At 42.8% G+C, this 26997-nt stretch overlaps 2 protein-coding genes across 25 annotated transcripts in view; one reads left to right on the top strand and one right to left on the bottom strand.

Annotated features, from left to right (window-relative positions):
- Positions 1 to 26997, bottom strand: part of cax1 (cation/H+ exchanger protein 1) — a 1125587-nt gene that overhangs the window by 726842 nt on the left and 371748 nt on the right. The gene's annotated exons all lie outside the window — the stretch shown is intronic.
- Positions 4640 to 26997, top strand: part of wnk1b (WNK lysine deficient protein kinase 1b) — a 124475-nt gene continuing 102117 nt past the window's right edge. For 16 of the 24 annotated variants that reach the window (XM_037539471.1, XM_037539520.1, XM_017698875.2 and 13 more), the window contains exons 1-2: positions 4641 to 5266; positions 7621 to 8812. In XM_037539471.1, the coding sequence (XP_037395368.1) occupies positions 8084 to 8812 (729 nt within the window). In that variant the 5' untranslated portion in view covers positions 4641 to 5266; positions 7621 to 8083. Of the gene's footprint in view, positions 5267 to 7620; positions 8813 to 26997 lie in introns of all 24 variants that reach the window. The other 8 variants (XM_037539485.1, XM_037539480.1, XM_037539477.1 and 5 more) reach the window with 3 other exon arrangements.

The raw sequence follows: 26997 nt of genomic DNA, 5'->3' as shown, positions 1-26997 counted from the left end.
TGTTTACATGACCATTTGAATAATGAGATAACTGCTGAAATCTGATTATGATTGGATTATTGAGTGCATGTAAAAACACTCACTGAGAGACAAAAGTATAATTTCTACTTTACATTAAGTCACCTAAATGTCTTTTACAGTTTTACAGCTTCTTCTTTAGATCTTTCACTGTCTGTCGTCGGATCGCCCATTTTTTCATGCCTTTAAGTGAATGATAAAGAATGTTTGCATGGCAGTTACGTCAAACCGTCACCTCTTAATTCCCTGTGTTGACGTGAGTGCAGCAGGCAGGAAGCTCAATTACTGCCTTGGCCTGGGCCAGGAACATAGTGTACCCATACCACAGACCTATACATCACAAACATACACATTCTGAGATGCAGACAGTGATCTTGTTCTCCAGTCTTACATAATTACCTTCTGTCCCTGTGCCACCTCAGACCCCCAGGCTGCAGTTAAGTAACGGTGGGGCCTCAACCCAAACCATGAGGGTAATATAATATCCTACACATGTGTGCCATATGAGAGGCCAGGGCTGGCTGGTGCAGGAAAAGGAATGACCAAGAGTTTTGTCATGTAAAACTGGACATCATTTAAATGTAGGAAAACCCCTGATCTACAAAGAACATGTGCCAAGTTTACATCTTGGAAGAAAATAAAACATAAGATGTTAAATGTAAAAAATGTGCCATGCCTATATTTGCCACAGACACAGGTTACTACCCCCAATATGTTAAATTCAGCAAAGAAGCAGTAATTGTGCATTAAAATGTGCAGAAGTGTGTTCTCTGTAGAGGATGTGTTCGCTTATTTTTACTTCAACAAAACATGTAATGTGACCATGGGCGCTCAAACTTTTGCATATGACTGTGTATTTATGACATCTACTTTTTCAGTAAGCCGCCCTTATTGAGAACTGTCTAGTCTAGAGGTTCATCTGGATGAATTTGACAAGACCTAATAATAATAATAGTAATAATAATAATTACAAAGAAACTACCTTAGTGAAGGGCCCTTACAGAAGACTTGTAGAAGGTGGCTTAGCTTGCAATGAATATGATGGAGCTTCTTTCATGGTATAGTAATTATGCTATAATGTAAACACACACACACACACACATGTACGTATGTGTATATATATATATATATATATATATATATATATATATATATATATGTATGTATCACATATATATATTGCTATTGCTGTTGTCTGAAGAAAACCTTGAATATCCAAAATGATAACTTCACAGGAGAAGGAAAAAACCTACTTTACTTTTAATGTGAGTCAATGGAACCAGACATTTTACCAAGCAATTTTGGGCCGTTTCTTTTGGTCCATTCATCATGAAATTTACACACAATATAAGGAACAACAGGTACTTTCTAATTATGTCAAAAACGAAAAAAAAACAACAAAATAGAGATATGAGCTTTTCTTCGTCAGCAGCGATATGTTTATATACACTATATTTCCAAAAGTTTTCACTCACCCATCCACATAATTGAATTCAGGTGTTCCAGTCACTTCCACGGCCACAGGTGTATTAAACCGAGCCCCTAGGCCTGCAGACTGCTTCTACAGACATTAGTGAAAGAATGGGTCGCTCTCAGGAGCTCAGTGAATTCCAGCGTGGTACCGTGATCGGACGCCACCTGTGCAACAAGTCCAGTCATGAAATTTCCTCACTACTAAATATTCCACAGTCAACTGTCAGTGGGATTATAACAAAGTGGAAGTGATTGGGAACGACAGCAGCTCAGTCACGAAGTGGTCGGCCATGTAAAATGACAGAGCGGGGTCAGCGGATGCTGAAGTCACCAACTTTCTGCAGAGTCTACAGGGTCTACAGACCTCCAAACTTCATGTGGCCTTCAGATCAGCTCATGAACAGCGTAGAGAGCTTCATGGAATGGGGTTCTGTGGTCGAGCATCTGAGCCTTACATCACCAAGCTCAATACAAAGCGTTGAATGCAGTGGTGTAAAGCACAGCCACTGGACTCTAGAGCAGTGGAGACGTGTTTTCTGGAGTGACAAATCACACTTCTCCGTCTGTCGACGGAGTCTCGTCTGTCGACGAGTCTGGGTTTGGCGATTGCCAGTAGAACGGTACTTGTCTGACTGCATTGTGCCAAGTGTAAAGTTTGGTGGAGGGGGGATTATGGTGTGGGGTTGTTTTTCAGGAGTTGGGCTCGACTCCTTAGTTCCAGTGAAAAGAACTCTTGGACAATTTCGTGCTCCCAACTTTGTGGGAACAGTTTGGGCCCCTTCCTGTCCCAACATGATGGCGCACCAGTGCACAAAGCAAGGTCCATAAAGACACGGATGAGCGAGTTTGACATGGAAGAACTTGACTGGCCTGCACAGAGTCCTGACTTTAACCCGACAGAACACCTTTGGGATGAATTAGAGCGGAGACTGTGAGCCAGGCCTTCTCATCCAACGTCAGTGTCTAACCACACAAATGTGCTTCTGGAAGAACGATTAAAAATTCCCATAAACACACCCCTAACCCGTGGAAAGCCTTCCCAGAAGAGTTGAAGCTGTTAGCTGCAAAGGGTGGGCCGACATCATATTAAAACCCTATGGATTAAGAGTGGTATGTCACTTAATTTCATATGTGTGTGAAGGGCAGACGACCGAATATAGTGTGTATATACACATATACATATAGACCCTGAAACTGGGTCATTTGCAAATTCTTTAAATGTGCTTTTACCTCCTCACTCTACATATGTGAGTCATTCCTTTCTGCTCTTTGCCATGCCTGACCTTTCAGAACACTTTCATGCACAGCTCTTAAGGTAATGGATATGTATAATTGCTCAGATCCAATTTTATTGCAATATTTGACATTTTGGATCCCGCACTGCAGTTCTAACTCACATCTCAGTCCAAATGCACATTACAGATCTGCTATGTCTGTCGCATTTCTAGTTTTTAGCTACATCTGTCACAGTTACTATAAAAACACTTGACTACAATTGTTGCAGCTGACCACAGCTGTGATCTACAGTCATTAGTCTTTATAATCACATGCTTACATTGCAACAAACAGAATATGAATTGAGTGCTTTTCCTGTCTTTGGGCTGAGACAAATGCATGTGAAAAAGCATGACATGTATTTATTGAGACTCACGGGTCTTACAATAAAAATTAACTTTGAGAAGCACTATAATGCCTTTAGAGGGCAGCAGTGAGTAAAGTGTGTTTACTTAATGTTTGTTAATATCTCCTATAGAGGGCGGCGGTGAGTAATGTTTGTTTATTTGATGTTTGTTAATATCTCCTATAGAGGGCGGCGGTGAGTAATGTTTGCTTATTTGATGTTTGTTAATATCTCCTATAGAGGGCGGCGGTAAGTAATTTTTGTTTTTTGATGTTTGTTAGTAACTCCTTTAGAGGGTCGGCAGTGAGTTATGTTTGTTTACTTAATGTTTACTAATGACTCCTTTAGAGGGCAGCAGTGAGTAATGTTTGTTTATTTGATGTTTGTTAATATCTCCTATAGAGGGCAGCAGTGAGTAATGTTTGTTAATATCTCCTTTAGAGGGTGAAGGTGAGGAATGTTTGTTTGTTTGATGTTTGTTAATATCTCCTATAGAGGGCGACAGTGAGTAATGTTTGTTTGTTTGATGTTTGTTAATATCTCCTATAGAGGGCGACAGTGAGTAATGTTTGTTTGTTTGATGTTTGTTAATATCTCCTATAGAGGGCGACAGTGAGTAATGTTTGTTTGTTTGATGTTTGTTAATATCTCCTTTAGATGGCGACGGTGAGTAATGTTTGTTAATATCTCCTTTAGAGGGCGAAGGTGAGGAATGTTTGCTTGTTTGATGTTTGTTAATATCTCCTTTAGAGGGTGAAGGTGAGGAATGTTTATTTGTTTGATGTTTGTTAATATCTCCTATAGAGGGCGACAGTAAGTAATGTTTGTTTATTATACAGTGAGTAAGCAGTGGGAAGTCGTGGCCACGCATTACAATCTCATTCCCACGCCTTTCTAAGTCGTGACCATACATTAGGCTCTCATTCCCATGATGTAGTAAGTTGTGGCCTTAATTTAATTATTTTGTTCCCATGACTTACTAAGTCATGGCCACACATTTTTATATAGGATGTCATCAGTGGGGCTCTTCTTCAGATAACTAGATAAATAACTTGTTATCTCAAAATAACAACTTTTGTTATCTCTAGATAACAAGATAAGTAACTTGGTATTTCAAGATAACAAGATGATTAACCCATTATCTCAAAATAACAAACCAGAAAATTGTAACTTCCTCATGGCGTCTCTACCAGTTATTTATCTTGTGATCCGAAGATAACAAAGTTGTTATTTTGAGCTAACGAGTTACTTATCTTGTGATCTCAAGATAACAATCCAGAAAATTACAGCAACAGTTAATGGCCTCTCCGGACTTCAGCTATATCCTATAAATTTATACTATATTTTTCACCTAATATTGGCTAAGCCTGACTGAGACCCCCTGAATGAAGCCCCCTCTCGCTTCTCCATGGCTGTGAGGCAGGGATAAAAAAGGGATAAAAAAAAGGGAAAGGCGACCCCCTCAGGTGTGATTGATAAAAGCCCGACTGAGGCTCTGGTGGGCGGGGAGCTGAAGCAGTTCGTGTCGGCGCAGCCTCCAACGTGACACACTGGAATAAGCATCCGAGGCGAGAAAGAGAGCGAGAGAGGCAGAGAGATCAGCAGCCCGACACAAAGCTCGTGTTTTGGACGCGACCGTGCGCTGAGATTTGATTCACCTCTCGCTGCGTTTTTCTGTAGGAGGCTCTGTTCGGGATTCACAGGCTCGGCGACGCGACCGGACTGAACGGAGACGAGCTGCAGTGGATATCGTTGTGTTTTTCGTTGCATTGTTCAGGCGAAAGGCGATATCGATCGACTGCGAATGCGAACTTGAGAGCCGAGCAAACCTGAGGTCGGTCGGTCGGTGGACTTGTAAACACTGGGCTTGTGAGGAGGGCTGGGCAGCCTTTTTTAGCTAGTTAAAACCTCTTGCAGGGCTAAGTTGCTGGTGTTGAACGACCCTTTCTGCAGAAAGAGCTCCTTTACTAGCGCAACAGCGGCGACAGGTTAATATGGACTCGGTTATTTATGAATCGTTGGTACTGTGGTAGCTCGGTTAGCTAGCGGAGCTCACCGGATTTAACGTTAACGTTCGTCCCCCCCCACCACGTCAGTCCTGACCAACTGCTGCTGCTTCATCGGGGCACAAGAATGGACGGAATGATACGAAAGGTAACGGCAAACTTGATTTTTTTCCTGCTCAGGTCTTCCTCCACATCACTAACCGCTAGCTGTGTTGTGATTCAGCAAGCCGAGTTTAACGTTAGTTAGTTCAGCCAGGGCGAGCAGCTGGTGGTGGCACTCAGTGACACAGCGGTGCTGCTGCTGTGTTTTGGTGCGAACGTTGCTGGCTAAGCTGAGCATTTTTAAACATAGGTTAGGTTATTTATCCGTTTTTAGCAACCACTTTCTTCCTTTTTCTCCTCTTTCGCCGTCGCTTACACCTTCTTGTTAACCACTTTCAGCACGAGGCTGGAGCCGTCTTCCTTATTCGCCAGCCTCACCTTCGAATTTCCCCGTTCCACCTTAAACGGTGCAGCAGTTGCGTTGTGGAGCGCGAAGCGCCAGAATGGAAACTGCTGCACGATTTAAGGTGGACCGGGAAAATTCGGACAAGAAGCCCACTTCAACTTCGCACTTTCAGCTGCATTTTTAATATACCAAAGCTGTTGTTTTCTGTTAATGACTCTTAGTTACGAAGCTCCAGTGTGTTGTCAAACGTTTAAACGTTTATCTGGGCGATCCAGAACCAGTGATTTTTTTTTTTTTTTCTTTTTTTTTTTTCTAAATCTTATTCTAGCTAGCCGAGCCCAAAGCAACCCGGGCTAACTTATCTAGCCAAGCACACTTATCTCAGCCCCCCCACCTCCTCAACACAGTATTTCTCTTCATGTATGTGTGCTAACGGCGTTCACAAGGTCTCCCCCCGACATGGCACCTCCATCCCTCACGGATTTCACGGTAGTTTTAAATGTTGTTGCTGTTAGCAGACGTGCTAATGAATGGTTAGCTCGCTAGGCGGTTGTAAGGCCGGTGTTCCGAGGCTCCTCATCCAGCGAGGTTAACTTGCTAGCCAGTGTCAGAGCCCGAGGCGGCTGAATATCCATTCAGAGTCTATGAGTAAGTGTTTATAATGTCTTTTTCTCGAGAAAAGGCTGCTGACATTCGAGTAGTGAGCTGACAAAGTCTGGCCAAGTACTGAATGTATGTTCAACGTTACTTTGTCCAGCGGTTGCCAGCTTAGGTTTACTTAATTGAGTGACTTGGTCTAACAGTAAGTCAACTGTCTGGTCCGGTCCAGTTAGACTCTTCAACACAAGACGGTTCTTCAGGGGTGGTTTAGGCAAGGGGATGGTTCTGTGTAGAAACATTTCATGCTTAAATGCTGATACAGTTCTTCAGATTGATGGTGGAAGAGCTGTGTAATCTATATAGAACCTCTATATAGCAGCAAAAAGGGTTCCTCTATAGTTAATATGTCAAGCTTGTAAGAGGAAAGAACCATTTTTGGTGCATGAACCATCGCCAGAAAGGCTTTGTATAGGCTTTCCAAAAAGTTTTAACACGTTGTTTGTCAGTCTGAGCAATGATTTCACCTTGCACACAGCAATTTAATCCTGAAATGGTTCTATGTTGAACTCATGGAACCCTTCAGTGACCCAAATGACCGTTAACATTCAGACACGTGGGTAGTTTAGTGTGTTTTAGGCTGGACCTGATATTCTGTGGTGACTGAAAAAAGAATGTCTATAGCGTCTGGTAAAGTGTTATATACTAAGCTGTTCTCTAGCTCGTTTCACCGGTAGGTTAACCTCATGTGGTAAGTCTTATTAAAGCTGCCCACAAGCAGCAAACTGGCTTGGTAAGCCTACTGAGATCAACATCCCTCTGTCTGTCCTTGCTATCTCGCCCCCTGCTGCTGCTACCTAGTCTTTTCTGAGAGGAAAGGTCTCGTCAAAGTATGCTTATTGAGATTAACTGATTCTTTTGAGAGTTTCTCTGGAGTGAAGATGTCCAAAAACAATGGCATCGAGTTTCTAACCCCATTCACCACAGAACATGAAGGGCTTGGGCTCGGACTCACTGCTGGGTGAAAAGCTGAGCCTTGCTTAGTCACCCCCTAGTACTGCCACTTAATTGGCCTTTTCTGTGAGGAAGGGCCTAGTTATAGGATAAGTATTAAGTGTAAGTATCTGCCGTATTTGGTCTCAGTTATGTTAAAAGCCTATCACAAGTCATTTGGCTGACAGGTGATGTTTAGGCTTGGTCTGTGAACATAAACTCCTAAAAGGGTCGCGAGTGAACCATCTGTGTATGCGTTTTGTAATTTATTGTATTTGAAATTTTGACGAACTAGCAAACAAATCCAGGTCATTGAAACTAATTTCCCCTTTCCTCTTCCTAACATGCAGCTGCATGCCAACCCAGTGAATTGTTTGTGGCTGCGACTTGGAGGTCAGCACTGACAAAGACGGTCTAAATTTGGGCATGCAATTAAACTGTTCTCCGCTTGTGTTCTCTTGCAGTGAGTCTGGACCTGGGGTCGGGTTTCGCAGCCAGGTTGCCTGTTCTCTGTGACGATCGAAAGTGCAAACAGGCTCTAGACCGTCCTTCTTTTGGTTCCTTATGCTCAATGAGGACTCTTCCCGGGTCACTGCAGGATGGATGGTGTGGATTTGACAGTCCTTGTGTGTCACCATCAGCGATTGCTCCTCTGTGACTGCGTCTTGTTCTTTTACATTTATAAAAGAACACCCCCTCTCCTGAGCTCAGACCATAAATACTGTAACAGTAACTGTTTATAAGGATCACCCAAGGAGGGGGCTCTCCCACAAACTCTTGAGGCTCTCGGGAGCTTTCAATTTGTGCACCCCTCACTCTGTTTGTGGAGAAATTCTTCACAGCAGAAGCATAAGTTTACATTTGGATTTATTCACCGTAATTTATTTATTCTTTTGAGAGTTTGCAAATTTTTCGTCTGGAGTGAAGATGTCAAAAAACAATGGCATGGAGTTCCTAGCCCCTCCTCCACCAAAGAATGTGAATGGCTCAGGCTCCGACTCGCTGTTGCGTGAAAAGGTGGGCGCGGAGGTCCGGCAGCGGCGCCACACGATGGATAAAGATCTGAAGACGGCTGAGCACCGGTTCTTCAGACGCAGCGTCATCTGTGATTCCAATGTAACTGCACTCGACCTTCCTAGCAAAGCTTGTATCCCCACGTCCCCTCCGGACTGCGAGTTGTCTGTGGCGCCCTTGGGTCTAGTCTCTGCTCCCGGTGTAGCCGCTGAGGCCTGCTTGGCTGTTGCGGAGGCTGTGGTGGAAGAGCAGGCAGAAGATGCTGGTGAAGGAGAGAGCCTTGCTGGGCTTGATGGGGTAGAGAAGCAAAGCCAGGATGCAAATGCAGGGCAGAGCGAAGTCCCTTGTACTGCTGTGGTGGCACCTACTGTGGCAGGTGACCAGGAGCAAGGAGGTGGAGCAGTAGAGAAACGTGAGGAAGAGGAGGAGAAGGGGGCAGCGAAGGCCAGAGCAGAAGCAGAGCAGAGGGAGGCTGAGAAGAAGGAGCAGGAGGACGAGGAAGTGGAAACCAAAGCTGTGGGCACTTCTCCAGATGGCCGCTTCCTTAAGTTTGACATCGAAATCGGACGGGGCTCCTTTAAAACGGTCTACAAGGGCTTGGACACTGAAACAACTGTGGAAGTAGCTTGGTGTGAACTCCAGGTAAGGAGGAACCAGTTAATTCATTGAACAGTTCAAAGTCTTTCTCAATAGCTGCAGTAAAGGCAGTCTCATTGAATGTTGGGCCCAAGTTATGTGGCCTCTTCTCAGTGTCCAGTGATGCAGAAGCTGCAGTGCGTTCAAAAAAGGTGTGCAGTATTTAAAACTGCTGATTTAAGACAAGATAGGTTTGCAGTGTTGAAACAGTAGTGGGTACCAAGGTTATAGCAGGAAGTCTTATCACCCTTGTTTTTGCTATTTGGTGGTTACAGTTCTCATAGTACCCTATGTAGGTCACTGAAGAGGAGCAGTGGGGAGAGGAGAAGTTGAGTTGAGAGTTTTCTGATCATATGACCAGCTTCTCAAAGGAGGCTTCAGAGCCTCGAGGCCTAGCTCTTAAAAAGCCTCATACTTCGAAGCAAAGACACTGATAACCAAATCATTCCAACCACAAACCATTCTTGGTTTCAAGTTGATACTTGGGTTACATCAGGCCAAAGAGAGCTTATGAATAACACCTTGAGCGAATAAATGCAGATCTGACTCTGGCAGTTGGAGCAAATGAAACTCAGTTGGATCTCATTACTCGAGGGCCCAACGGACAAGTGTTTTTCCCCAAGCATCACAAAGCCCTCTCTCTGCATCTTCCCAATCTAGTTTAAATTCAACATGTTCTTGCTCTTTCTATCTTTATTTCTTAGAAAGAGTGTTTGTGAGCTCCTCCTTTCCCTCAGAACATTTTCTCCTGAGATTAGTTGGCTGGGTATTGCAGTATGAACATGGACAGAATGAGCAGTGTTCTCTCTAGAGGAACGGGGCCAAATTGACATATTTTTAAAATTTACTTGCTTAAATTTACATAATTTAATTTTTTTGAAGGGCTCGTAATCACGAAAAAACAGAATTTGTCTCAGTTTTTGAAATAATAGTTTGATGTAAACGTGGAGTGAATGAATGTTTTACAAAGTCCATATGTTGATGTTAAACTGCAACAAGTTTTGATTTCGATTTCAGCGTTTTCATGATGTTAAGGTAACCAATATATTTACGTATTAAGTAGTTTATTCCTGCCCATTCACACTAATGTTATAAGGGGTCTTTCAGCCCAGACAGCTTTGTGGATCAGGCACAAAAGCAGCTAATCAGAACAGAGATCAAGTGTTTGTTCAGTCTTAAAAGCTTAGTAACAACAACAACAGCCTGTTTAATCTAAAACAGGGGCCTTTAATTAAAATTCAGGTCCAGTTAGAGAAAATTTCCTCAATCGAAGGTCCAGAACATCATGTTGTCTAACTTGTATCATGATTTAGTGGCATGTACTGCAAACTGAAGCAACCTAGTAGGTATATAAACACCTTTTGCAGTCAGCAACGGAATATGAAATCAGAAAAAGTACAATTCAGTGATATTTCAACAACATTTGTCAGTTTCCTCCATGCCATGTGAAATAACTTCCCTCGGACTCACTTTCTTCTCTGACTGCTGTTTCTCGCCTCATCCCTCCCCTGTGTGGCGTCACTCACTGGAGTCTCAGTGCTCATCGTAATCCACAGATCTGATTGGCTGAGTAGCGTCACGTGATTTAGAACGCATGCGATTGGTCTGAGTTTTCAGAGTCACTGAAGCTACCGTAAATGCTAGAAAAGTTACACCAATTAAAATAGGACCGCTCAGTTAACATGAAAGAATTCTCCATAGTTTACTGGTTACAGGCCCAGGTCTGCATAGGACAGTGTCTGGGTCTGGACTCGGATCATGGTTCGCCTATTAGTGACCTCTGCTCTGAGAGATGGAAAGAGGTTGGAAAAATTGTCACATGAAAATGAATTATGAGTTTTTTTGGTACATAAATGCACGCAAACGTGGAAATCGGTGGTAAAGATAAAATGCAAGAAGAATGTCAGAAATGGGCCTTTCAGTATGTTTATTCAATTGCTACATTTAAACCAAGGTTTTAATGCAAGAAACTCACTTCACCCTGATTTAGTGTCCTACTTTAGTGCTTGTTGACAGTGAAATGAAAATAGAGGAAAGGGAGGTCGTCTTCAGATGATTTGTAATGTTTATTCTGTTCAGAAATAAGTCAAATTTGCAGTACACTGAAGAGTTATAAAGCCCTGGTAGGACAACTGCACTAATGGTCACCATGAGTGCATTAATAATACCCCTAAGGCTCTACAGAGGTTACATAAACCTGAATAATACACAGATGAAAGCCTTTAAGATGGTCACTCACTGGTCACTGACATGCTGATGCTGACGTCACTGTGTTGAGCCCTATGTGTGTGGGTGGGTGTGGTGGCTGGGGAAAAGGGGTATCTGAAGCCCTCTTGCTCCGTGTGAGTGGGCATGCTCGCTCTTTGGGGGGTGGTGGTGGGGTCGCATTCTTAAATGGATCAGTTCTGTTTTCAGAGCAGGCCCCATGTGACGCGGGGTCAGAGGGCAAGCGGGGCGCAACGAGGGGGTCTGGCCACTGTGAGCCAAAAGGCTGTGCCGACAAAGAGCATGTGTAGAACGTGGGGGTTGTGAAGAAAGAGGACTGGAGGAGTGTAGGGAGGCCTGGCTTGTGTCTGACACCCTCCACAAACACATCCTTTCTGCCCTTGAGCTGCTTTGTTTAAGGTTGGCTGGTAGGAGCCCTCGACTGAACCTCATTTTAATTGGTTATTTTTTTTTCCCCTTCTTATTTGGAAGGTAGAGATAATCTGGTCAGCATTGTTTGTAGGAAAACTTTTTTTTTTTTTTCCATTCTTCACTGGAAAGTGAGGTAGTTTCCATGCTGGTCTGTTGTCAGGTGTCTTTTAGCTCATGCAGCAATTGGGATTTTTCTTTTCTTCCTTTTTAATTCTGACAGTTTCTGACTATTTCCCCTACATTGACCTACGTTATGGATTTCCAGTAAATGTCGCATGTGATATTTACAATGCATATGATTGGTTTGTTAGTCTCCCAGTTCACTAAAGCTACCATAAAGGCTAGAAAAGTTATGCCAGTTAAAATGGGACCACCCCTTCAAAATGAAAATTCTCCATAGTTTATCGTTTATAGGTCCAGGTTCACATAGGACAGCATCTGGGTCTGGACTCGCGTCGTGGTCCGCCTATTAGTGACTAAGGGATAAAAAGAGGTTGTCATGTGAAAATGATTGACTGTTTTCTGTACATAAAAACATACCAATGTAAAAAGTGGACCTCGGTGGAAAAGAGAGAATGCGTTTCCAGCTTCTTCCGTTAAGGCACTTTTGCTTTATCAGCAAACTCCTTTGTGTCTATCAAGATGTCAATCAGTTCTAGGCAAATTTCAGTTGTTTGGGCATTCATGACTAACTGCCCTCACTGTGTTGATGCTTTTAAGACTGTAGATCCTAAGTATCTATTCGTAGAAGTGTTATTTTGGCCATGTGTGGAGACCCTGTTGTCTAATCGCACAGGAGCCACACAATAATGGTTTTGTAGAAACACAATGATGGGCCAAACCCCCACATTCCCTCACTTCACTTCACACGCTTTAGGGGGGGGAGGTCCTGTTTTTTCAGCAGTAGCAATGTTGATGCGGTGAAAAAAATGAGTAATAGCAAATAATTTGGTTTCGTCCAGTTTTCTTGTTCTCCTTCACTATGGCGAAGGATTTATTCGCATCCTGGCTTTTTGTTTAGAGTTGAAACAAAAATAATACTGTAGAATTAGACATAGGGCCCCAACCAATGTGAACGTTTTGTGGCTCTGGTAGTGATTTTTATGGTAAAACTTACCGTAACTGGTAGTATCATCTGACATGATTTTATATTTATTTGTTATTTTAATTTTATAGTTAGTTTATGGTTTTATAGGTTTCAGTTAAGCAGTGCTTTACTGTTTACAGTGTTCTCAGTTCGCTATGATCACATTTCCTAAACTCAAACGCCAGAAAATGAGGCGTAAAGCTACAGTGGGTAAGGTTTGGGGCATTTCGAGAACTTTCTGGTGGGAATGTGTAATTGTGCCCAACACACTTTTCTTTGTTTGTCGGTTGTGCTTCAAACTCAGTCAAAACCTGAAGGATGTGAGTGAATTATCTACTATTGTTGTCAGAATAATGTTGAATTTGATCATTGATTATAGTGTTGAAACATTGAGCCAGGCCCACTTTTTGAGCCTTTTAAGTGATTTGAGACTTTAACTAATTATTCCAGCAAACATAATATAATATCAGCAGATAACAAAATATACCCCCCCCCCCCCCCCCCCCCCCCCATATTAGGACTTGGCACTATGACACTTTATCACAATAAAATTTTCTAATCACGTCATGAATAACGTCAGTCCTTCGCATTTAGTACACGGAACAGTTGCATGTTTTATTGCGTACAGAGCATGATTAGTCCAGTTTACTTGGAGTTTGTGTTTGTATTTGTAGTTTTTATTTTTTAATAATAAATGTGGAGTCGTTTTCTGTCTGTTGGACCATTTCAGATGTCGGGAAAAGCATATTGTGACATGTATGGTGAACATTTCTTAAAGTAGCGTGTTATTTTCACCATCTCACATTCACATATCTCATTTCTCAGTGTCTGCCTTTTTTTTTTTTTTTTTTTTTTTTTGCAGCTTGAGTGCTGTTGCTGGCTGCTGTGACTTTTTGACCTTGTGGGTTGTAAAATGTGCTCTGATGTGCATGAGTTGGTCATCATGCTGCCTCTTCACTCACACTTGGCTCACCCCCCCCCCCCCCCCCCCCCTCGTTCATTTTTCCTCTCCAGTCAAATAACTACACGACTGTCTTCTCAGTATTCTTTCCCTTTTGCTCTCTGCTGCTCACTCACTGAGTCATATTCTCTCTCTCTCTCTCTCTCTCTCTCTCTCTCTCTCTCTCTCTCTCTCTCTCTCTCTCTCTCTCTCTCTCTCTCTCTCTCTCTCTCTCTCTCTCTCTCTCTCTCTCTGTGTGTGTGTGTCTTAGTCTCTCAGTTGCAGCTGAGCACAAACACAGACAGGACTTATGAATGAATGCATCAGTCAGCCGTGCTGTGCCGTGAGGCGTTTGCTCAGCTGAACTACATTAACCCGTCACTACTGTGCTGTAAGCCTTATTGATAGACCTGGTGATTAGGACTTCTTAAGAGGGACTTGGTCGAAGTGCAGGGCACTCGTAGGGACTCGCCTGAGTGAGTCGTGAAGGGTGGCGTCATCTGTGAGTAATGTAGAGGATGTGACCCAAACGGGTGAGGAAGAAACTCGATCCCATGGATCGCGTCCACAGCCATTTCCCTTTTCAATTGTTGAAATTCATTTTTTGGAGGATGGAGGAAGACGAAGAGAGGGGGCAACACTTCCTTCATTTGCAAGCTGTGTTGTCCTTCCTCTTGCGCTCCGTGTCTGCATGTGAGCCCAGGCAAGGCTGGAAGGAAAAGTCACCATCCCGAATGGAAATCTGCTAAACCGCTGTCTTTGTCATCTGATCGGCAGATTGCTCTCTGTTTGGAAACCCCCCCCCTTCAGTGAATCTAGCTTAAAGTCGTTACAATAATCTCTTAAAATATTGGGTTCGTGGGGGATTTTTGTGGTTGGTTGTTGGAGTGACTGCGGTGGGTTAGAGGCAGTGAGGCAGCAGTCTGTGAAGGAGCTTGGGGTGAACTGAGGACAGGCTTGTGTGTTGGGCAGATGTTCTGCGTTTCTTCTTGTAAAGACCTTAAAGAACCTTTTATTTCCTGATCAGGATTGTAAATCTGAAGTCTTGGAACTGCAGTCATTCTCTTTATACGATGGCTTTTTGGCTGTTCTTTTTATTTTTATTTAATTTTATTCCACTTGTAATTGATTTTAGGGCTGTCAAAATAAAATTTGAAATCCCAGTATGTGTTGAATCCAGTGAAAAATGCCTGTCTGAGTGTTTTACAGCTGCTTCTTTAGGCCAGGCATGTCAAATTTGGGGACTTCAGGGCCCAAGTACTGCAGAGATTTAGCATTTACCCTCGTCCATCACTCTGAAGTTAGTTCATAAAGGCCTTGCTAATTAGTTGATGAGCTGAATCAGGTGTGTTTAATGCCGGAGTATGCCGGAGTATGCCGGAGTATGCCGGAGTATGCCGGAGTATGCCGGAGTATGCCGGAGTATGCCGGAGTATGCCGGAGTATGCCGCCCGCAAGGACTGGACCTTGACACAGGTGTTCTAGGCTAATGTTGGTTGTTCCAGCTCAATTAGTGACTAATATTGTCACTGACTGCCAAACTGAAGGAGGAACGTGCCCCTGCTGATCATTAACAAAACAGCAACGCGTTTAGTTTTAAGTGATCAAGGGATGTTTGAACATCAACTTTTTAGCAGTTCATTCATTCTGCATGAAGCTATACGTCTACTTTTATAAACTAAACAATCTTGGGCAGAAATACATGCTTGTGTGAATTAACTGAATGATCTGTTTCAGATGGCAGACTTTTTTCTGAATGTGGAAGCTTAATAGTAAGCTAATATTCATCTAATGTTTTCTAAATAGTGCAGTAGGCTTCTTGTTTAGCTGTGTGGCTAAGCTGCTGCACAGTTATAGACTTTTACTTCCACTGCAGTCGGTGCACCCAGGCCTTCTCAGACTCTCTTTAGCCTGCAAGAACAATGGGGTATCACTGATTTGGGAGTGAATGAGTCCTTCTCAAAGATTAAGATTACGCCTCTGTAGCTTTTTTGAGAATCGCCGGTTTAAAACATGCTTGGTGTTGGGGCCACTTGTTTACGTATTGTGTAGCATTGACTTTTGTGTATGCCATGTATGTGTCCTGCTTGCTTTCTTTGCAGAGTGATTCAATGTTTTTTTTGGCAGTTAATGTATTTAAAAGTAGTATTTATTGGAATATTTGACAAACGAACAAGGGGAAAAAAAAATTATTCTACGTCCATCTGCCAGCCTTAATTGATAAAGTAATAATAACCTGATGGAAATCTGAAAAACATATTAGGGGCAATGGAGCTCTCCTAGTGGCTGGTAATATCTCGCCTACATCTGCTAGGCTGGCTATATTTTCTTTTTGAAATACCCAGCATATGTTACACCATGTACTTGAATAGATAGGGAGAGGCTAACTATGCGCAGTTTGTTAAATGCATTTCTTTATGTATATACACAATTACTGAGATACGAGTCAAGCTATCAGGTCATTGTTTATTGATGTAAAAGCCAGGACAGACTAAATTACTCAGTTGTAAGAGGAAAAACCTGGAGCCACCAGCTGTACTTGTACTTGTACTTGTGGTGCCCAGTGGTTTTGAGAGGGACGTTGCGTTGGTTTTACCAAAATGTGGTTGTAAACCACATTTGAACCCTGTATAAGGAAGACGGATAACTCTCTTTTGTAACCCTTTCACAGGAATGCCATAAAACATGCATGCCCTTCAAGTGTGTTTGCTTTGGTCTACGCTGGGAGGAAAGTCAAGACTTTCTAAGAAGTTACTGATCAGTTAAATGTTTGTATAATTGGGTGATTTTGAAGGTCCACTTTCTGTTGTGACCCCCTTTGAGCAGAAACCCACGGACCTTATCTTAAAGTGTGGCAAAGGTATCAGTAATGTGGCACGCTGGAATTGCTGTGATAGGAGGCCACAGCTCTCTTTGAAGCTCACTTCTGAGACTGATGAAGTGACTAGCTGGGCATGTGTCCAATGGACTGGGCTTTTAATGTCCAGTGGGATGACCCCTTTTAAAGTGCAGAGCTAGTTCTAAATACTTTCAAGCTAACGTAAAGCAGCTCCAACTCCCTCAGAAAGAATGTGTAATCTTTTGTTGCTTTCCATGTCGGTCTTGAAATACGGAGCGCACTGGCTTGCCAAGACTTGCTCCCTCCTCCTGGGCTCTCCTCCCACAGATGTAGCCTATAGCATGTGATGATGAAGCGTGCTGTAATTCCACATATTTCTCAGGGTCCGGACTCCAGCCTATGAGGAAGAGAAAGTTAGAAGTTTTATCTGTTCCTCTCACTCTCATGCTTTCTTTTCTTCTCTTCTCTTCTGCATTTCTGCACAGGTAAACGAAGTGTGTTAAGGGCCGTAATGGGAAGGTAGTAAATTCCTCACATTTCACTCCTCACCTCAGGCCCTTCTGCCCCTGTTGCCCCTGCTTTTACTTGTAATAAACCTTAAGGCTAAATTCACACAGCAGGTAAAAGTGGCCCAAATCAGATTTTCTCACCAATTTCAATGTTTTTTTTTTTTTGGCTGTTCACATCATCTTTTAAACGTGGCCTGTTTATAACATCAGTCTGAACAGATTAGCTCCTAAACTGACCTGCATGCATAAAGGAACATCCAGAGGTAAACAATCATAACTGCCGTTGAACACCACTCGCTCCCAGAGGCTTCAGTTTCATCTATGCCAGCATCACCGGAGCCATCGTGAAGCTTCGTTGACTGACAGCTGGGCTCATCACCCAGAATGTATTCAAGCTCGCTGTGAAAGGTCATGCTCACTTCTTTGGTTTGTGTCCTCAGATTCTTTTAAACTTTACTTTCAGACTTTTATCCGTTCTTGGACGCTGCAGCCTCGTTCTCCTGTGGCCGCATTCGTCCATTTCATTCAAAATCTCTTCAAACGTGGAGTGGTTTGGAGAAGCCTCTTCTACTCAGTCAAAGCAGCATGAAATTATGATGAATGTGGAACTGGATTGATGTAAGCACTAAATGAATTCCAGTCTGGAGTCACATTGCCACATATCAGATTTCAGTACCACATATGAAAGCGTCTCAAATCAGAATTTTTTTGCTGTTCACCTTGACATAAATAACACAGCTGTGTCACGTATGAAGAAAAAGATCAGATTTGGGCCACTTTTACCTGCTCTGTAAACATGGGCTAAGAGGCTGTGATTATTTATGCACACGCACAATTTCATTAACTTTTCCGTCAGCTGTTCTGTCGCTCTGCATCACTCCAATTACATGTATTTTGGCTCGTCTTGATGGCTGATAGTTTTGAGGCTGATGAGCAAAGGCATTCTCTCGATCCCTTTGCCCCTTGCCTGGTCCCTTGCCTGGATTATTTCTTGGAAGCAGGTTGAGTTAGTCTCACTAAGGATGTGCAAAGGGCCTCATTCACCAATATCTTCCTAAGATTTTTCTTGAATGTGTTGTTGCGAAAGATCCTAAGAAGTCTGCATCAGATTCATGTCGTGTCCTTACACTGCAGAACTGTCCGCACCTTTGTGCTCTTGAGTGTGTAAATCCCGAATAAGAAAGCGTTGGCGATCGACCCAATCTTTCTAAAAACTTTAAGAAGAAATGCGTTCTTAAGAACATTTCGAGAATGAGACGTGAGGATATTTCAGTCAAATTGGTGTCTGTGCTGAGCCACATCACTGTATCTCCTCTGATTAATACACGCTGTGCAAAATGTCACAACTAATTCTGTACTGACACTTTTCACTACAATATTGATGCAACTCAGAGTTAGTGATGTCTATAATATGTGCTGTTTAGATGACCTCATACCGTTCAGTGCCTGCTGTCTGTAAATACAGCGAATCTGTGTCATATGCCTTGTAAATATGTAACTAGATAAACTTTTGTATTTAATTTTATTTCTCTTGAACTTGAATTTAGGTCTAGACTTTTCCTGTTTTGTATTTTTCGGCATAGTTTATGAAAGTTTATGTGTAATTATGTCTTGGTACTGATCTACTGCAATTCACCAGATAATTAGATTTGACTATCTTAATGTTATTTTTTTGTTTGATTTTTGTTTACATATATTTTAAGTGATGTTTGGTTGGGTGTTCGACGCTACAATTGAGTTAAATTTCTCAGTTAAGATAATCCAGGTGGATTTGGTTCCACTTTCTGAGTGATAAGTGTTTTTGTGTATGTGTTATTATCTGTATCTGCAAATATGTATATGACATAATAGCCCACAGTTCCAATATCTGTGCATCCCTAAGCCTAATATTACACGGCCAGACATGATTGTGTCATCCAAACAACTGGAGAAAACCTCAAGGTTTTGGGCTAAATGCAGAATAGCTTAGGATAGCTAATTTCTAGCTAGCTTGTTTTGCCTGTATTACTGATTGTGCTCTGGAAGTTAAACCAATGGACTCAATTAGCTGCAGTTAATAGGCAGGTAACAGTTAAACCTCTTTAAATGCCACCAACAATATACAGTAAGTTTTTAAAAACTGCCCATTCTCTTTAAATAGACACCTGGCATCTGATTGATTGATTGATTGATTGATTGATTGATTGATGATGATGATGATGATGATGATGATGATGATGATGATGATGATTTTATTATTATTATTATTATCATTATTATTATTATTATTATTATTATTTTTTTTTTTTTTTGTGGTGCAGTCATTATAGATCATTGTTGGGGAGGGGGTGGGAGCATGCATTACATTGCAGTGCAGGCTGGGAACTGTAGTGCAGTTGAAATATGAATGAAATGATGAAATAATATTAATAGAAAATGAATTTAATCTTATTGGCTGGATAGGATTGTGCCACGGGCCTGACTTGGCCCATAGGCCTTGCTTGACACATGGGGACTAGAGGGATTCAAGGTCCGCTGTAGAGCAGCGTAACCCAATTTGTGGCAGGTTTTGCTGCAGTTCAGTTGTCCCTGGATGTGTATAAAGATCATGTCAGTACTGCTGATGTTAAGCTTTTTTTTTTTTTTACTTGTCATTCACTTTGTGTAACTGCCCAGATGTTTTAGCCAGTGGTGTCTGGCTTTGTCTTTTTTTCTGAATCTCATGCTGTCTGTATTGGTCATGCATGAAGACAAAATTTGGGGTCAGTGTCTTTCAGTGCCTGATTGATTTCTGCCGTTTTCTGAACCTCCCAGTGTTTCAGACGCGGTCTGGTTTTAGTCTGTCTGGTTGGAATTCGCACAAAGAACCTCTGTCATTTGTCGAAGAACCCACTGGCATTCTAAATTTGGAAGATCCCAAGCTATTTGAGTGGTTAGTCTGCCGCAGTGAATGGGCCAAACTGGACTAAACTAGTCGGCCTTATACAGTGGCACTACAAGTTGGCCCCCCGCGACTAGGGTTTGGGTAGTGCTTTGTGTTGCTTGTGCATTCCCAGGATTCTTGTGGCAGGACGTCAGTCATTTGTAAGTGGTACCGCTCTCTAGGAAGACAAAAAGAACAAGGGTGGGTGTGGGTGGGGGTTCTTTTTTTTTTTTTTTTTTCTTCCATTGCTTTGCTTTTGTCTACCCCAGACGACCCAAACCAGGCAGAAAGCACGGGGGATTTAGGCCACAGCTCTTGATGCAAGATATAGGCTGCTACCACCCTCTCCACTGCCTGCCTGCCTGCCTCCTAGGGCTCAATAGAAAATAATGGGGGTAGAGTTGTGCTCTACTAAAGCTGTTGGCGTGAAGCTTAGTTTAGGAATTAAACAGAACAGAGCATGCAATGAAGTGCTGAGGAGGGCAAATCTGTTTTGCAGGTCCTAAAGTGAGATGTTCTACCAGGAATTGCTGACACAGGCTCTGCTTTTACTCACCCTTTCCTTTTAAACAGAGCTTTCACTTCTCTCTGTGAGAGCCTTTCTCTGAACTGCTGCAGCCCTCTCCTTTCACTGCTATCCCATTCTCCAATTGTCCTCTTTCTCTAGCTTGATCCCTCTCTTGCTAATTGAGATCTCAGCTTGATGAAGGGAACAGCTCCACATGCAGATAAATCACATCACATGGTGTCTGTGAAACTGGAGCAAGCCAGGATGTGCGGTAGCCCAGTCCTGTAACTGCAGTTATGCTTTGATCAGGCCAATTTGGATAGAAAAGCATTCATATGTTGCAGAAAAGAGGTGGAATTTTGTGAATTTGGTCCCCCCCACTCTTCCCTCACCTCGTCTTCTAGTCTCCTTCCCACATATCTGCGCCACAAAGGCCCCCGCTCAGTGTGAAGGAATGTGTCTTGTCTAATTGGATCTGCAGCAGGCATTTTATAGCAAAATGTCAAGTCTATTTTTGTAATGCCACACTTTTATAAACACAGCAGCAGAGGTTTTGCCTGAACTTAGTATCAACTAGGTCTGGTGTAAGGTGGGTTCTGAGTTAGCTGTCCTGTTGGGGAGTGTTATGTCACACAGCAGTCTGTTTTCTACCCCCAGCCACGAGGGAAAAGTAGGGCATTCGCTTTTCGTTTCGCGGAGTGACATTCGGCCTGCTGTGACTTTAAGAGGCGCAAGGAGGCTGCGCTCGAACAAGGCCAGGACAATTAAAACGATACAAACAACTGCTTTGCTTGTCCCCATCACCAGCAGCTGTAAGCTGATGCCTCTGCTGTTCCACTGCAAGTTGTAAACCTACTTGAATGTTTTCCAGAAGAACGTTTTCATCTTTTTTAATCATTTTTGAAGCTTATTAAATATGAACGTTATGAGGTAAAGAATATGCCGAAGTGCATTTGGGAGCCACCTGTGGTTCCAGAGTTAAAAAGGTTGAAGGGCTTGGACGTATATTGCTCGACTTTTGCCTTGACATGCAGAAAAATCTGAAAAGCTCTGAGCAGCGCATGTAGTCCTTTTTTTTTTTTTTTTTTTTTTTTTTTTTTTTTTCTTTTTTTCTTTTTTTCCCCTCCACTCTTTTCTTCCCCCTTTTTGGCTTCATACGCCAAACATAGCAGCGCCTCATCTGCTGTGGCCATTCAACTGCATGGTCAAAATTGGAGCACATCATGCTTGATGATGACGTGGGCTGAATAAAGAGGGCCTGGGAGAATGCGATGGCTATTGGATGGGCTCCAGGAATGGAAACCTAGAGCGGTGCTACAATCTCTAGCAGCTGCACCCGTCTGAACTACCCTCATGCTTGCTGGTCGTGGTGACCCACCATGTCAGCATATTCCTGACAAGTGTTGCACAAGGTCAGGGGCACTGGCCAGATAGTGCCTTATAAAGTATGCAGCCATTCACACTCACTACTCCTGCTGTCCCTATTTTTTTGGAGAGCTGCGTTGCCCCAGATAATGCTCAGAAGAACAATTTGCCTCTAAGGTCATAGCTTTTAAAGCCAACGCTTATCTGGTTTCATCATTATCTGTGGCCCTCCTCTCTGGTTTGTAGTCCATTAATCTTTTGAGTCTTTTCACTTCCAGCCTGGCTTGGACTGGCTAGGTGGGTTGACCGAGCATTCCAGGGTACAGCTGAACATTGTTCGTGCTTTTGATAAGGGATGGAAGAATGTTAATGACCCCTTACGGTTGGAAATGCCTTCGTGGTTGGTTTATAGTGACTAACGCAGGACAGAGATGGTGGCATCTTATACCTGATTTACAAAAAGTACTTGTAGAATATCAGTACTGGTTTGGTACCTACAGAAGAAATTTGTAAGTACTACGTTTTGTTGAATTGAAGCTGGGGATGCACTGAAATTTCAGCCAGTGAAACATTTTGGCCAAAAGTGACACTTTCATCCGTAAGTGGGGAAAAAAGGCCAAACATTTTGGCCAAAAAAGCAAAAGATTAAATAAGACTACAAAGAAGTGTCAACCCAACATTAAATCATTTGAATAATAATAAAAATGAGAAATGGTGATTTCAAAGCTCATAAGACAAGATATTTGTAAATCACTGTTCATACTGAGTATTTAGTACAAAGTAGTAATTAGTACTATTTAGTATTTAGCAAGTTCTAAATACTAAGTAGTATACAGAAAAACAAGAGAAGCAAAAAGGAAAGGCCACACCATCCATAGCCGCACGTTGTAAAATGATGGAAAAAAAAAAAAAACAAACGACAGCCAAAGTGCAATTAAAGTTAATAGATAATAAAAATGAACAGAATTGTTTTATTATGTCTTTTTTTTAGGTAAACTTTGTATTTATTGCATGTCCTGAATTCCAGTTTTGGCTCAGGATTTTTATTTCATCGCTAATTGAAACCAGTGACTTCCTACAGTACATGAACCTAAGTATGTTCTGAAGGATTGTAGGAGCGTTGTAGTAATATCTCCAGTACAATCTTTTAAATATGTGATTCATACACCTACGCGCTACTGCTGTGGCATTCTTTTGTGGTAGATTCCAGAGAAAAGAAGGCACCATGCAACGTGTCACTATATCCTTGAGCGTATTCTTTGGACGTATTGGGCAATTCTTTTCTTATTGTTAACAATGGTGACGTGAGAAACGCTCTGCGTCTTATCAGGCTTACTTTTCTCGGGGCTGGCACTTCAAGACCCGTCTTTGCTTAGGTCCGTTTGGCCGCTATAGAGTAATTATGTTGTTCTGTGAAATTTTGAGGCTCCTTATGCTTCAGTACTCTGGTTCTCCAGGCTCTGAAGAGTAGATGCCTCCTCTGGCGGGGGTATCTTACAGAGTGCTACATAGGCCTGTGTCTGATCTTGGTTAACTGAGTACCTGTGGCAGCAGGTCCCTACAGTGTTAATCCAGTTAAACTTTGCTTAAAAATGTTGTTTGTTAATTAATTAATTTATTTAGTATGGAATATTATTTCTGTACTTTATTAAATATGTGGCGTGGTAGGTTATGTTCAGTGTTACTGCATAAGATATATTGCAGCTTCTTGTCCAGTAGAAATATGGCTGTGCTGGACGAGGAGAGCATGTGAGGAGGCAGGCAGGCTGTGGTCTGTGTGTCTTATGCCATTTCAGTCAATAAATAATGTTTCTGTAAATGTTGCAAGATGTGAGAATGTAACTCAACCACTCAGCAGAACCATTTAAAACAGTGGCATCGTTCACGATTTTGCCCAAATCTGATCTCCGTGACACAACGGTTCACACTCGTTTAGGTAAGTGATTGACATGGTCGTTAAAATGAACGGTCTGGTGTCCTGAAATGACCCTCATGTGCACGTCTTTCCCAGTAACGTCATGTGAATGAATCACTACATCATCAGCATAGATTAACTGTCAGAATGAGCTTCACTGAGAAGATCATTAACTCTGATCAGCTCTCGGCTTCATTATTAGAGCGAGACGAAGGAGAAAAAGGGGAGACGTGTTGCTTTTCCACCATTTATAGGCTTTAACTTTTGTTCGGCGCTGCTGCCAGAGTAACGCTGAATGATGGCGTATTGGATAAAAAGCACTTAAATTCCAATCTGAGCATCACATTTAAAGTCATATGGCCACGAGTCGAATGCGCATCTGATCTAGGACCACACACGAAAGTGGCTCAGGTCGGATTTGAAAAGATCAGATTTGCGTTTCCACGCAGCCCTGAAAACATCCGATCTGAGTCACATTCAGCCAAAAAATCTTCCCCACTTCAACCTCGTAATGTGAACATGGCCAGAATCACCTGACCGCCCTCAGTGGACTTGTTATCAGAAGGCTTTTAGAAGTTTTTGCAACATCCAGCAAATACAGGAAAGACAGCATAATGTAGAGAACATTTAAACTACTTGACTGAACCACAGTTGTTTAGACACGGTTAACCGAGTGTGCAAATTTACATGCCTAGCTCTACAACCTCTGAGTAAGCAGAAACCAGGAAGCGTCCTCCTGCCTTCGTCCATACGGAATGTGTCCGTGCTGTATCTGTCCTGCTCCCAGACCTCGTTTCTGCACCTTAGAATGAAAACCTGACCCCAATCGGTCAGTCCTTGGCAGTCTTCAGGGGAGGTGGGGGCTTAGTTAGGGCATGAATGTTTTCTATGAGTGAGGCACAGTGGGGGCTAGTCACCTGACCAGGCCATGGTTCCAGTACGTAGGGTGCCTGTGCCTTGGTCACTGTCCTACATTGTGAACGGACATAATGGCACACCTTTTCAAAGGCCAGCTATTATGTATGCACCCAGGCTTTGATAGTCTTTTAAGTTCTGCAACTGTGTGAGCGCGTGTCCTGCTCACATTGTTGTTTATCTTTGCCTCTGGATGGACTGTCCTCTTTTTGTACAAGCCAAACTGCATTTTCAAGAGTAGTTCAGCAAGAAATCTAATTTGCATTTTCACTAAATGTAGTCGGAGTTTGTTTTTGCTTCTTTCTGTAAATGGTGTTTAAATTTGCACTGAGGCGAAAAAGCTGCAGTTGCTGACAGTTAAGGGACGCTCATATCCTACTTGCCACCAATTATTTCCAAAACTATATGACTGAGATGTTCACACCCTGCTTTATTATTTAGTGGAGGATTTTTAAATTTGTCTCATTGTTGGCTGCTGGCATTGCAGTGTACAGAATCAAATCTGAGAAGGTTTTTTCGGATATGGAGGCTTTCCTTATAGAAAAGTACCAACCTGAAGTACTACATGCAGTGAAAGTGGTGTTTAAAGGAAAGAGGCTAAACAACTTGAAACGGCTGGTTAGTCTGTATTTTGTAGAGTAATTATGCTAGCTAGCCTAATAGCTAATCCAGCTGAAGTTTTAAAGTGATGTGATCTGTAATTTACTAAACTTTCACATAGATTGGCGCACAACTTCATCTAAATTAGTTAGGCTACTGTTAGGCTAGATGGCATACTTGCTTCCAAACCAGCCTGTTTTTTTGCCTTTTTCCATTAAACGCTACATTTACTGCATGTAGCGCTTCATTTTGCCCTTCAGACTGAAGTCTTTTCCCTAAAGAGAGGCTTGTTATTTATAGTCATATCAACCCTGATGATGGCACCTAACCCCCAACTGCTCGCCGGGCACTGTGGATAGGGCTGCCCACCTCTCCGGGCAAGTGTGCTCTCACTGCCTGTGTGTGTGTGTGTGTGTGGTGTTTCACTGCACGGATGGGTCAAACACAGAGGTGAAATTTCCTCGTTGTGGGACTAATAAGGGTCATTCGATCTCCAAAATGGTAACTTTACAGGAGAAGGAAATTTCTGCTTTTACTTTTAATGTAAGTCAATGGAACCAGACGTCTTTCCAAGTCATTTTATGTTGTTTCTTTTGGTCCATTCATCATGAAATTTACACACAATGTAAAAAGCAACATGCATTTTCAGATTATGTCAAAAACTGAAAAACAACAAAAACGGAGATGAGAAGTTTTCTTCTGACAACAGGGATATATTTGAGTGAACTGTTCCTTTAACATGACCTTTTGACCCATCTCATTTTAATCATGCTGTAACTCAGACGCTCGTTCGGGGAGTCGATCTGAAAATCGGAGATTAAAAGCCTCCTCCTGCTCTCGTTTGCCATGTGAGATGAGCAGGTCTGGCACACATTTCTCTCCCTTTCCGTTCTCATGAATATTTAATCTTAGTTGTGCTGTTTCTGGTTGGGCTGTGCAGTTTTGATGCATGTGGAAAGGCCTCATTCTGACCTTCATCGACCTGACAAGCTGTGCTAGCATAATCAGGCTGGGCACTCATCAGTCAGATGACCAGTCTGTGCACATTCCACGTCTTCTGAGAGTCTATAGAGCGGCGAGGGAGGGGGAGTGACTAACAGGCCACCGGCGTCACTGACGTGAGTTGTTAACACAGGACCCCGTAGGCCTCCCTGATCTGTGCTTGTGTTCCTGCAGTGTTCCCGGTCGCCGGAGACTTGTCTGAGCCCAGACGGAGGAGATCAGAGAGACGGCATGACGCTCTCCATGTGACTCCAGCCTGAGCCGTACGGATCCGGCCTGGTCGTTCTAATCTGGGCTGCTTTGCTCTCAAGCTGTGAACGAGAGGGAAAACTTATTCGCTGCACATTTCAGGCTTAGTGGATGTGAATCAGGCCAGCTGTAGCTGGATGATCAGCGAACACCCTGAATGCCCTTAAGCCTGTTACATCAACATACTGTAAAGCCTTCAACTAGTGCTTTCATTTCCTTTCAGAATTCTGGAATCACTCCTTCTGTTTGTTTCTGTGCGCCTCTCTGCTTTCGTTCAGGCTGCAGTACGGGCTCGGCAGCTACGTCTATTAATAGAGCCATAGTATAACTTTGAGCCGCATCCTAAAATGTACACTTCGCTTCACAAGGCTTTGGCACTGAGCTCAAACCACCCCCCCAGTGCTCACTTTGTATCTGACTCTGACTCAGGTGAACTTGTTTTGACACGGTCACTTCGCCTGCTATCTTTTCACACTCTCTGCAAGTGTCTCCGCTGACTGGAAAGGGAAATGTAAAGCTTCCTGAAGCCCCCCCCACATTTCAAACCCGGAAGCTGTCAGAGCACATGTCTATGAGCGGTGACACTGTGGCTTTTGCCCAATTATGGGCCCGAGCCGCTGCCTTCCTCTTTCCACTCTACACCGATCATCAGATATTAACCCAGCGACTGCTCTGCTGATCGTGCTCTACTCCTCTGAGTCACTTCTGCGCAGAGCGTGATGA

This window comes from Pygocentrus nattereri, chromosome 1 (assembly GCF_015220715.1).
Source record: "Pygocentrus nattereri isolate fPygNat1 chromosome 1, fPygNat1.pri, whole genome shotgun sequence".
Classification (NCBI taxonomy): Eukaryota; Metazoa; Chordata; class Actinopteri; order Characiformes; family Serrasalmidae; genus Pygocentrus; species Pygocentrus nattereri.
The sequence above is the reverse complement of the archived record's forward strand: the minus strand, read 5'-3'. Positions and strand labels throughout refer to the sequence as shown.